At 31.1% G+C, this 14042-nt stretch overlaps 1 protein-coding gene across 2 annotated transcripts in view; it reads left to right on the top strand.

The window, feature by feature from the left end:
* Positions 1-14042, top strand: part of Slh (sec1 family domain containing Slh) — a 72027-nt gene that overhangs the window by 13413 nt on the left and 44572 nt on the right. For both annotated transcript variants that reach the window (XM_075358617.1, XM_075358618.1), the window contains exons 4-6: positions 286-373; positions 6405-6494; positions 7667-7808. In XM_075358617.1, the coding sequence (XP_075214732.1) occupies positions 286-373; positions 6405-6494; positions 7667-7808 (320 nt within the window). The remainder of the gene's footprint in view (positions 1-285; positions 374-6404; positions 6495-7666; positions 7809-14042) is intronic.

Here is a 14042-nt window from a genome sequence, read left to right as displayed (position 1 = left end):
TTTATATATATATATATATATATATATATTTTTTTTTTTATCATTTCTTCTCTTATTAATATTATTGTTATTTGTTATTTTTTTCTTTTTACTAATTTTACACTTACTGATGATTATTTAACAATCAAAATTACCATCTAGTTTTAGATTTTTAATTAAATATATTTTTAAATGTTTCTGAGCATTTTCTGTTTATTTATTACAGGAAAATTGTTAGAAATTATGTAAAACCAGTCCCTTGGTTTTTTATGTCACTATGTTTTATTTAAAATATTTATTTTTTAGGTATATGATCAGTATTTAAATTTCATTTCACTAGAAGATGATATGTTTATTTTGCGACATCAGAATAGTGATGCTATCTCATATTATGGTATGTATGTTTAACAGTAGTGTCATTTTAACTGTTACATCTTTTTACCTTTGCTTAAACAGATTACCCTGTTTTTCTATCACTATCTTTTTTTGGATTATTTTTATTTTATTTTATTATGTTTTATATTAACTGTTATTTATTAAAATTATTTTTTAATAAAGTTGTATGTTTATCTTCTGTTTTCATTACAAAAACATGAATTCTATTAGTATTTAGTTTTAAGCTGTTTTACTCCATTATTTGGCAGCTTTCAAGCCGTAATATCATGTGTTATGAACATATGTAATGTGTATTATATCATGAACAAAGTTTTCCGTACTTCTGTGTTTATGTTTATTAATATACAATTTTTCCCATTCCCGGGATTCATTTATTGTCTAACTCATTATTGTAGTCTGATATCACATTCATGCAACCATATTAAATAAAAGATGTTTTAATGTTAGTTTATTTCATTTTGATCTGTTAATTTGTGCAATTTATTTCTAATTAAATTGCAGAATTTAATTAATTGTAAATTTTGTAATCGTGATATATAAAATAGATTTCCTTCTATTTTTTATTTTTATTTTTCTACCTTAAATAACTTTTTATTCATTTCATATTTCCAAAAATAATTGTTATTATTTTTAAAATTATAATAAGTCAAGTTCAGAACCTCTTAACACGTTCACTGTGGTGTATAAAATAGGGAACTTAACCATTTTGCTGTACGGGCAACTATGATGCCATATAGTAATTACCCACTATGCATTATGGCACATATTGGCCCATCCTGAGGTTTTGTACTGTGCGTGTAATTTTTATATTTACTTTATATGCTGAACTGTTTGACCTTGGATTTTCATTCAGTATACATTTGTGCCATACCACATATCTCATTGTTTTTTAATCTCTTTCTCATAATTTTATTTCCTTTTCATTTATTTTTATCACAAGTTGTTCAATAAATTATTCAGTAAAACATTTATAATATTACTTAATTTTGCTTGTTTTTATTTACAGATTAAATTAGTTATACTGTCACCTAATGCATTACCCACTGTTTTGATTTGTCAACTTATAATTCCTAAATGGAATATATATTTTAAAAAAACATTCAAATACATATTTTAATAATATAAACACTAGACAAACATAAAATTTATTTCCAGATAATTGGGTCTGAATCACTTCACATAAAATGTTTATTTGCTTGCTTGTAAATATCATCCAAATTAATAAATTGATTTATTTTGACTTGATTACGAATAGATGCTAAATAAGAATATGTATGTTTTTTTTTTGTCTTCAGTCATTTGACTGGTTTGATGCAGCTCTCCAAGATTCCCTACCTAGTGCTAGTCGTTTCATTTCAGTATACCCTCTACATCCTACAACCCTAACAATTTGTTTTACATATTCCAAACGTGGCCTGCCTACACAATTTTTTCCTTCTACCTGTCCTTCCAATATTAAAGCGACTATTCCAGGATGCCTTAGTATGTGGCCTATAAGTCTGTTTCTTCTTTTAACTATATTTTTCCAAATGCTTCTTTCTTCATCTATTTGCCACAATACCTCTTCATTTGTCACTTTATCCACCCATCTGATTCTTAACATTCTCCTATAGCACCACAATTCAAAAGCTTCTAATCTTTTCTTCTCAGATACTCCGATTGTCCAAGTTTCACTTCCATATAAAGCGACACTCCAAACATATACTTTCAAAAATCTTTTCCTGACATTTAAATTAATTTTTGATGTAAACAAATTATATTTCTTACTGAAGGCTCGTTTCGCTTGTGCTATTTGGCATTTTATATCCTCCTGCTTCGTCCATCTTTAGTAATTCTACTTCCCAAATAACAAAATTCTTCTACCTCCATAATCTTTTCTTCTCCTATTTTCACATTCAGTGGTCCATCTTTGTTATTTCTACTACATTTCATTACTTTTGTTTTCTTCTTGTTTATTTTCATGCGATAGTTCTTGCGTAGGACTTCATTTATGCCGTTCATTGTTTCTTCTAAATCCTTTTTACTCTCTGCTAGAATTACTATATCATCAGCAAATCGTAGCATCTTTATCTTTTCACCTTGTACTGTTACTCCAAATCTAAATTGTTCTTTAACATCATTAACTGCTAGTTCCATATAAAGTATAAAAAGTAACGGAGATAGGGAACATCCTTGTCGGACTCCTTTTCTTATTACAGCTTTTTTCTTATGTTCTTCAATTATTACTGTTGCTGTTTGGTTCCTGTACATGTTAGCAATTGTTCTTCTATCTCTATATTTGAACCCTAACTTTTTTAAAATGCTGAACATTTTATTCCAGTCTACGTTATCGAATGCCTTTTCTAGGTCTATAAACGCCAAGTATGTTGGTTTGTTTTTCTTTAATCTTCCTTCTACTATTAATCTGAGGCCTAAAATTGCTTCCCTTGTCCCTATACTTTTCCTGAAACCAAATTGGTCTTCTCCTAACACTTCTTCCACTCTCCTCTCAATTCTTCTGTATAGAATTCTAGTTAAGATTTTTGATGCATGACTAGTTAAACTAATTGTTCTGTATTCTTCACATTTATCTGCCCCTGCTTTCTTTGGTATCATGACTATAACACTTTTTTTGAAGTCTGATGGAAAGTCCCCTTTTTCATAAATATTACACACCAGTTTGTATAATCTATCAATCGCTTCCTCACCTGCACTGTGCAGTAATTCTACAGGTATTCCGTCTATTCCAGGAGCCTTTTTGCCATTTAAATCTTTTAATGCTCTCTTAAATTCAGATCTAAGTATTGTTTCTCCCATTTCATCCTCTTCAACTTCTTCTGAATATGTATGAAAGAACTCAATTAGAGTTTGTTCACATGTTTTCTGAAAGATACTGTAGACTATAAAATTGTTCTAAAAAGTATTTTTAGTTGTAAATAAAAACAAATACTCATTAAATATGGCACATTATGTGCTGTAACACATAGTCAAGTACGATACAGCAACAATGAGGCCTGTACAGAACAAGAGTTAAGTTATAAGTAAGTCATAACTGGTAAGTCATAACTTACCAGTTCGTACTGTACTAGAATTGCGCAAACAAAGACAATCAAGCACACAGCAACTCCTTATTGCAGCACATATATGCCCCTTACTGCAGTGAACATGTTAAGTGGCAACCCCTCTACTGGCAGCTTTTCCCATACATGTTGTAGCATTTGTCAATTTATTATTTGTCTTAATTTAACTATTTGTCTTAGTTTAATAATGTTATACTGTTTGTTTTGTTTTATATTATACGAGGCATGTTTTTTAAGTAAGGGTCATTTTCAACCATTAGATCTGGTGGAAATTGATGGCACTAGTGTAACATGTTTATTTATCAACGATCATCTGTTTGCAACAATAGGTTAATGTTTTTACATTAGTTGCTGTGTACGGCCTTTTTTCTTTTCTTATTTTTTCCTGTTTGCCTCTGGAAATCACCGTTAGGTATTACTTCATAGGATGAAATGTATGAGGTAAATGAAGTGTAGTCTTGTACAGTCTCAAGTTGGTCATTTCTGAGATGTGTGGTTAATTGAAACCCAACCACTAAAGAATACCAGTATCCACAAGCAAGTATTCAAATTTGTATAAAAGTAACTGCCTTTACTAGGATTTGAACATTGGAACTCTGGACTTCAAAATCAGCTGATTTGCAAGGACGCATTCACTACTAGACCAACTCAGTGCTTGATGTGTACAGCATGGCTGAAATGAATGCTACAATAAATAATCCCGTGAGTTGTGAAGTGCAGTCAGTAATTTGTTATCTCTTGTCAAAAAAACAAATTTGCTGCTGATTTTCATAGTCCCTCGGGGCATCTGCATCGGTGGCATCTCCCCGTGGCCGGGCTGTACACTGTAGAATGTGTTACAGTTTGAGGGCAATTAGATGTCCTCCGTTAAAGCCATTACTGGCAAGGAGAACGGGGGGGGGGGGTGTAGCGACCTGACACGCTACGAGGTGGGATCTTCTCCCCTCCGGGGGGAATTGAGATGCTGATTTTCATAGGAAAATTGTCTATATTTGTGGACCCAGTGTTATGTGGGAAGATAAAGTTTGTCAATGGTATCATTTGTTTTGGGGAGAAAGAACGAATGTTCATGACAAAGAACATAGTGGTCATCAGACTGTCATCACAGATGAATTGACTGAAAATGTGAATGCAAAAATCCGTGAAAACAGAAGCCTTAATGTTTTTCAATTGCCGATTGAATTTCCTTTTGTTTTGCGATCAGTAATTTATGACATTTTAACTGAAAAACTGTGTTACAGAAAGTTGTGTTCCAGATGCATACCAAAAATGTTGACAAACACAAAGAAAAACATCTTGCTGCAGCTCAAACATATTTGAGATTCTATAAAATGAAGGTAATGATATATGGAAAAACATTGTGACCAGTAATGAAACATGGATATCTTATTCAAATGTTGAAACAAAGCAGCACTCAGTGCAGTGGTGGGTCAGCGGCAGTGGCATTCATCACCTTTGAAGCCCAATAAGTTTAAGCAAGAAAGTTCAATAAAAAAGCTTATTGCTATGGCTTTTTGGGATGCCAAAGGGATATTGCTGATTGAATTTATTGAATATGGAAGAACTGCTAATGCTGATATCTGTTTTGATATCAGTAGATATCAAAACTTAGATGTTAAATTCAAAACAAAAGCTGCAGGAAGCTAACTGACAGGATTTTGTTTCTCGACGCTAATGCACGACCTCACATGGCAAACAAAACCACTGAACAGTTGTGACAATTTTGTTGGGAAATCTTTCAACATCCACCTTATAGTCCGGATCTTGCCTTTTTCTTCATTTAAAACAGTTGTTTGCATCACAGAAGTTTGAAGTTGATGAGGAATTGCAAAACAAAGTAATTCATAATGTGTTTAAATCACAGGTGGGAGAATTCTTCACTAACAGAATAATGAAGCTGATAAGCTGATATCAAAAATATATTGCAGTGAATGGCAAATATGTAGAAAAAGTAGTATATATATATATATACTACTTTTTAAAAAAAAAAAGAAAGAAAAATGCTATGAGGATGATTTTTTTATTTATAATAAAGTTTTTTTTCTATTTTGCATATTTCAATTTTTATATCAAAAGGACCCTTTCCTAAAAAAATCATCCTCATAGCACTTTTCTTTCTTTATTTTTAGTTTTCTTTTTCAAAGGAATGGAGTACCTTACTGTAATACCATAATAAATTCTGTTAAGGTGTGCCCATAATCTTTACCCTTACTTAAAGTTTAAAAAAAAAAGCTACTTGATGCTCAATTAATTGTTTTTTTTTTTTTAATATATTTTTTATGATATTGTGCTTAATTATATTCTGCTTAATTGTTTGATTTATTGGATAGGGTACTCCTGATAATTATTATGTTATTTTACATGTTTAGATAATAATGAAAAATCTTTATCAATTCATTAGTGGATTTAAATGGATACCTCTTCAATCATAAATTAGATATTTGGAAGAATCTCATTAAAGCAAATTGTATTCTCAGAATTTTTTAAAATCATATACGTATATATTTAATAAATTTAAATATACATACACTTAAATCACTTTCAAAAAAAAAAAATAATAAAAATATTGTGTGATCAGTCTACCCTAAATGATATCTTTCATTTTTATTCATGTCTTAACAGTTTTAGTTTATTCACGTATGCAAAATAACTATGTACTATTCTATGAATTTATGTGTATACATTCTCAAACACAAGATTTATTTATTTATAAAAGAATTTCTCTTGTATCAGTGAGTTCATTATTTTCAGTAATTTCTGAACATGGAGATTGCCTTATATTAATTTTTATTCATTTAAAGAAATGTGGGATAATACCTGTAATTAACATTATCAGTAATCGATAATTGTAATTTTGCAAATTAACTAAACTTAAGAATTATTAAAATAATATACTAATTTTTCTTAGTTGTAGTTAATATTCCTATAACTTTACTTTAAATAATTGTGCAATTTTAAAATTATTTTCAGCTATTAATAGAGGAGAAATTAAAGACACTGAAGTTGAGGCTATTATGGATGCCACAGTGGATAGTTTATTTTCGGTTTTTGCAACATTAGGTAAATTCAGTTTTTACCAGAATATAGCATTAATGTTATTTAGTTATTTTGTAAATTTATTTGATAAGTTTTAACTGGACAAAAGTGTATTACATAAAACTATAATTTTTTTTAACAACAAAACAATATCAAAATTATAGTAAATTTTAATGGATTTTATATTCTACATGTACACAAAAAAAGGATCGCACCTCATACACTTTAATATTACAAAATATGCAAGTATACAAAAAACACTACAGTGATACTCTAGATGTATAGACTTAACTAAGTCCAATAAATACAATTTTCAAATTCTAAATAAGTTTTCCTAATTAAAAAAAAAATTCTCAGCAATAACAATAACTATACCAGATGACACCATCATGGGAACAGCAACATTAGTCGCTAAAGATGACTATAAAAATGACTGAAAGCAGTGTGATATGATTTTGACAACATATTTATTTAAGAGATTTGATTTAGATTGTTTTCATTGCTAAATATTGTGGACTAAAACACAGCGTATATGTTATCATAACAATATAATATTTTTGCAATAATGTATTAATATTAGTTCGTTTTTTCTTTAGAACTGTTATTCTTTTAAGGTGTAATAAAGCTGCATTTATATTATTTTAAATGGAATCAAATTTTTAACTTCTCAGATAGATGTAATAATTCAATGTTTTATCCACATTCACTGATGTTCAGAGAAATTTTTTATTCCTATTTTTGTAAATAATTTGTTTTTGTAAATATCAGAAATTCTGATGTTTACCTTGATTTAAAAGTACTTAAAATGTGTGTTTAATTTTATGTGGTGCTTAGATAAGATCATGTAAAATTGATAAAGTGTCACTAAAATAATGCCTTTGTAAAAGTAATTAAATATATCAGTGTTAGAAGGTCAAAAGATTTGTACCAATTGATAAGGAAAAACAGATGGCATTAAAGATATGGCAAAAGAGGTGATAAAGATGTATTTGATATATTTGCCAGTTATAGGAAGACTTTTATTTAATAGCAGTTCTTTATAAACTTTTTTAAAAAGATAATGATAATAGATTGTAAAAAATTCTAAGATTATAACTTTACTGTAATTCAGCAATTATTCATCATTGTATTTTGTAAATTGTCCATTGATTTGCTGCACTAATAAAATATTCTTTAATACCCATTTTTAATTTTAGGAACAGTCCCGATTATTAGAAGCCCACGTGGTAATGCCGCTGAGATGGTTGCTGAGAAATTAGATAAAAAGCTAAGAGAAAATCTTCGTGATACTAGAAACAATTTATTTTCTACTGATGCTGCTCAAGCTGGACACATCAGGTAAACAATTTTGTCATACTGGGTTGTATTAAAAAAATGCTGACACTTATGTTATCAAAAAAATTGTATTATTTTCTTCCTTATTGAATATAGGAGTTAATGTTTATTTAGTGTCTTTAAATAATAGCTAAGTTTTTAAAATTCTAAACCTTTGCAAAGCTACTTGTTTATGTTTTTGTAATGGATTCTTACTTAGAATTAAATATATCTAATACCTTCTTTCTTTATTTAATGCAGTATAGTAATATTGTTATTACTATGTTACAGCACTGTGTTACTGTGTTTCAACAGTTACTAACTATTATGTTTTGTTCATATAAGTCTGATTTTACTGTTATTCTAGCAGAGAAAATTAATTTATTAGATTTTCTAAACGGTCAACATTTGAATTTAGGTATATTTATACTTACTTATTCGACTTTTTAAATGAATCATTTAAGGAGTCAAATCTGAAAAAGTTTGTAGGCGATAAGTTGGAAGATTTCCAAAATCCTTTTAGATTGTGTAAAATCATTAATCATTTTCAATATTTGATTATGTTTTTTTTTTCTAAATTCCTACAGCTTAATTTCTGTTTGTTTAAAAAAATAGAATTGTTAATACAGGCTTATTGCAATAGACTCCCATCTCTTACCCATTCAAACAGTGTAAAAAAGAAGAAATACAAAATAAATACTTTTTAATCCAACCTTTTTTTTCGCGGAAATTACATGTTTACTCTCAAAAAATTTGTTGTAAGTGAGTTTGCTGAATTTTGCTTTAATAATTATTTTAAACAAAGCAGTAGAATTACCAGCTGTGTAAGTATGAAACTGACATTTTTATATAGAATACACATTTATTGTATGAAAATGATAAAAAATATTTTATTTGAAATATTGTCTATCACTAGCTATACATTTTTCCCATCTTTCTGTTGCTCTTTTGAGGCAAACCAGTCATCAAGCCATTTTCATAAGAAGTGAAGTGCTGCTCAGCAAGTGTGTGTCTCATTGATGCATTGTCTCTGTCTGACTGTAGTCAGACAGAGCCAAGTCTGATGAGTAAGCTGCATACGAAAGTATTTCCGAACTGAACACCTCAATCGTTTCCTTGACCGGTTTTGCTGTGTGTGATGGTGCATTATCATGAAACAAAATCACTTTGCATTGCCTTTTTTGATATTCTGATCATTTTTCACGCAATACTTGATTCAAATCAATCATTTGTTGTTAGTAGCGTTCAGTATTAACAGTTTCGCCAGGTTTTAGCAGCTCATAATAGATCACACCCTTCTGATCTCACCAAACACTGGGTATTGTCTTTTTTCCATAGCAATTTGTCCTTGAAATCGATGTCGATGGTTTGCCTGGAGTTACCCATGATCTTTTACACTTAGGATTCTCGAAATATATCTACTTTTCATCACCTGTCACAATTTAATGGAGAAATGACTTTCTTTTGTACCTGGCGACTAGCCTTTCACAAGTGATTTTTAAGTTTTCATGCTGTCTTTAATTCAGTTCATGTGGAACCTATTTTCCCATCTTCTGGATCTTTCCCATGGCTTTCAAACATATGGAGATGGCTTCTCATGTTACATTTAATTTATCCACAAGTTGTTGTTGCGTTTGAGTGTCATCCTCATCCAACAGTGTTTGCAATTTGCTGTCTTCAAACTTTTTCGGTGGTCTTCCATGTTCTTCATTTCTCGTGTCAAAATCGCCACTTTTGAATTTTTTCTTGTTGAAACCACTCGAAGCACTGTGATTTACCCAGAACATACTCACTGTAAGCTTTGATAAGCATTACGTGATTCTGCAGCAGTTTTCTGTAAATGGTAACAGAAAATCAATGCTGTCTGCAAGTCGTAGTTTGTAGTTACAAAACTTGACTTGTTCAACGCTAACTAAAACTATGCTGTTGTATGAAACTTGTATTGTTGTGAGTTGAAAATCTTTGTCAGCTCTCAAAGAAAGAAAATGGTGCCAATGATGCAGTTTGGCGGTAACTATATTGACAGCTACAGCCATCTATGGGAAAATTCCGGTTTCATATTTACACTCCTGGTAAAGGCATCAATAGTGCTTTGAATAGATTCTAAGTATGGGATTTGTGTCATAAACCTTTTCTTCTAGAAGCTCCTGCAATCTGATTGCATGTAAAATAATCCAAAATACATAGGCCACAAAAGTTAATGCCACTTCATTCTTCTGCAAAAGCTTTCTTAACACAGGTCAATGAAATGTGAGGTGTATGACATCATATTCAATGTTAAAAGAAGCAGTTTTTCTTCTTCTCATTAGTTAGCTTCATATAAAATTCTTTTAAAAAATCCTGTGGCTTATGTCTGTATTGAAGCTTTGTTTATAAATATGATCCCCATGACCAGTTACCGGAAACAGTGCACCATCCCTCCAACCTCCAATTTTCTCATTATTAAATGATTTCTCATGCATCCGATAAAGGTTTTCCGCTGACCAATACCTTGTTAGTAGTTTTGTGTTGGTAGATCATGCTTTACTTTAATATTCATAAAATTCAGTATTGGATCTAATTCACCATCCACAGTTTTGTTAAAAAGCCAGTGACAATAGTTTAGATATACTGTCTCCGTTTATGTCCTTCATTTCTGTGAATTACAGAATAATTCATAATGTCATTACAGATTTTATGTGATTTAAGAGGTGTGTTTTTAAAGTAAGGTCTGTTTTGAAATAAAAACAAAACTGAAAAATCTGAACAAACTTGATTATTTACGCATAAAAACTACTACTACCTTTCTACATAGCTGCCTTAAACTTCTTCAACACATTTTTCTTAACGTTTCACTAGCTTCTTCCTACCCTCTGCAAGAAATTCTGCCACCAGTGACTTAAACCAAGTAGTAATGCCATTTTTTAAATTTTTTATCATTTTAAACCTTTGTGATGCAAGCTTCTTTAAAGGTAAAGAAAAAAAGATCACTGGTTGCTAAGTCAGGGCTATAGGATAGATGATTGAAAATTTTCCTGTGAAATGTTTCTAATTGTCTGACTGTCTGATTTGCCATGTGTGATCAGACATTGTATTGAAAACCAAAATTCTATAGTATAGCATCCTATATTATTTGTTTTTATAGTTCTTAAATTTTTTAATGTTTCGCAATATGATCAGCAATCACAATTACTAAACTCAACAAGCTCTAGCTTGTCAAATTTTTAAAACTCTTTTGTCTGAAAAAGCAGTTGCTCTAATCTTCTTTACTGAATGTTCTTGTTTGAACTTCTTTAGTCAGGAGAATGATTGCTGCCATTTCATTGCCTGCTGCTTTGTCTGAATGTTCAAATAACAGATCCAGGTTTCACGTTCAGTAACAATATGATCAAACAATTCATCACATTCATTTTCATAATCCTGCAAAAATTTGTGCCCTGCAGCAAGATCTTTTTCCTTATTGTGCCAATTGACATCATCGGCATTCATTTGGCACATAATGTTTTACAGGCCAATTTTTCAGCCTAGACTTCATAAATCAAAGACAATTGTGATACAATGAAGCACCAGTTTTCACAATTTTTTATCGGCTTTCTCAATCAACTCATCTGTTATCACTGATAGCCAACCACTATATTCTTTATCATGATTGTTTGTTCGTCCTTTCCCAAAAAGAGCAGCACCATTGTCTTACTTTAATGTTACTCATAATATTTTGCCTGTAAATGTCACAAAATTGTTTTTGCTATCAAAAAATCAGATTACTTTCTTGCACTTTACACTTGTAGGATCAGAAATTGTAACACTTATTGTAAATAGATGAATATAAACAACTAACAACAAAATAACTAAACAGTTGTTGCTAACAGCTGACTATTGATAGAAATAATAAAGCTACAAAAACTCTATTTATTTACATTGTGTATATAAGCGGTTAATTAAAAGTAGACTTTACTTTAAAAAGACACCTCATAGTTTTATATTTAAAGCATAAAATTCCTTATTGCATAATATGCAAATTACTCTATTTTCTTATGATAGTCTTCTTACAGATTTTTTCAGCTTTATAATACTATACAGTTATAGCTTCTAGAATTTGTACACATGATAAACTATTCTGTTTTACTTTTGTCAAAGACTGTGTGGTCTGCTTCTCTTCTTAATCTGGCCTTGCATACAAAAGGAAACTATGTTTATATTGAATACACATAAACTTTGATTATAACAATCTTTTCTTGCACATAATGAATTTTGGGACTGATGTGCAATACACTACATTTTAAACATTAACATGTAACTGGTAATCATACAAAAGATTAAATACAGTACTATAAACATAGGTAAGACCAAGTTGAAAGTTGGGCTGAGTCAGGGAAGTTTTATGTCACTCTAGAAAATTTTGTGTTCAAAACATTTTGTACTGACAAAATAAAAAACCATTTTAAATGTTAGTTCTTTTCTTATATGGAGTGAAGAATAGTATATGAAGACTGTTATTCCAACCACCAGCAAAAATCTTATAATACATTTTAATAAATAATACAAGTTACTGCTTTTAAGAACCATGGTACATTAGTAAGTAACATATTTTGAAATCTGTGAAAGATTGGTAAATTAGTTTTACTTGCCTTTGTCTGCATTTGAATCTGATGTACTGTATTCATTTTGGTCAAAATTATATTGTTCAGAAGATGCTTGTTGATTGAAGACTTAAAAAATTTCATATTTACAAATTAATATATACATTTATCTTGTAAAATTTCCAAAGCTTATCACTGAAAAACAAAATTGTGATATATATACGAGGGTAAGTCAATTATTATCCACAATGTAGTTATGAATTTTATTGCAGTACAAATATGAAACTTACATGTACATCATTTTTCAACATAGTCCCCTTGCATTTCAACACACTTGGTCTGTCGTTGCACAAGCTTCCTGATGTCATCATAAAAGAAGGTTTTTGTTTGAGCTGCGAGCCAGGAATGTACCACTTCTTTCACTGGTTTGTCTGAGGTAAATCGACGGCCCCTTAATGCCTCTTTGAGTGGACAAACAAGTGGTAGTCAGAAGGGGCAAGATCAGGACAATATGAAGGATGAGTCAGTACGTCAAAGTTGAGTTTCTGGAGCGTTTCAGCAGTGTGGGCAGCAGTATGTGGACAGGCATTGTCATGCAACAACACAACACCTTTCAACAGCAGTCCTTGCGTTTGCTTCGAATTGCAGGCTTCAGCTTGGTAGTAAGCATCTCACTGTTTACTGTCGTGCCCCTTTCTTCATAATGTTCCAGTACTGGGCCTTGTGAGTTCCAAAAAACTAAGCATCAGTTTTCCTGCGGATGGTTGGGTCTTGAACCTTTTTTTTGCAGGGCGAATTTGGATTTTTCCATTCCATACTCTGCCGTTTACTCTCCAGCTCGTAATGACGGATCCATGTTTCATCACCAGTGATGATTCTATCTAAGAAGATGTCCCATTTGTTACCATAGTGATCCAAATGTTTTTGGCAAATGTCCAAGCGCGTTTGTTTATGCAACTATATGCGTTGTTTTGGGACCCATCTTGCACAGACTTTATGAAACCCAAGTCTGTTGTTGATGATTTCGTAGGCAGAACCGTGACTAATTTGCAGACAATGTGCCACTTCATCAATAAACTTATCTGTCTAAGAAAACCATGTCACATGCACGGTCAAAGTTTTCCTCGTTTGTGGCAGTAAATGGTTGTCCTGCTCCTTCGTCGTATGTAACACGTGCGACCATTTTTGAGTTTTCTAATTCATTCATAGACACTAGTCTATGAATGTGTTGACACTAGTCTAGTGTGTTGCAGCAACACACTGTTCCCGTACTGTACCGAAAGTCTTCGATGAATTTCAGCCCCTGATACACCTTCTGACCACAAAAAACGGATCACTGAATGTTGCTCTTCTTTGGTGCAAATAGAAAGCAGAGCAGCCATGGTTAATGGCAGGGCAGCGATAATGGAATTTACCTAGCAGCATCATACCTGCACAGACATAACAACAATTAAATCACGCATGTGTTATCTATGCAACACGACAGTACTACCAACATAAACAAAAATATAACTAAATTGCGGATAATAATTGACTTACCCTCATATATATAAACATCAATGATATATATGAAAATGAATCGTTACATTTTTTATTATATATTTTGTACAATGCAGTAGAGATGTGTTAAGGTAAAACCTGCCAGATTGCTCTAGTGGTTAAACTCATCATCGCAAAATCAGTTGACTTTCGAAGTCGA

This window comes from Lycorma delicatula, chromosome 2, assembly GCF_047948215.1.
Source record: "Lycorma delicatula isolate Av1 chromosome 2, ASM4794821v1, whole genome shotgun sequence".
Classification (NCBI taxonomy): Eukaryota; Metazoa; Arthropoda; class Insecta; order Hemiptera; family Fulgoridae; genus Lycorma; species Lycorma delicatula.
This window is presented reverse-complemented; position numbering and strand designations above follow the sequence as displayed.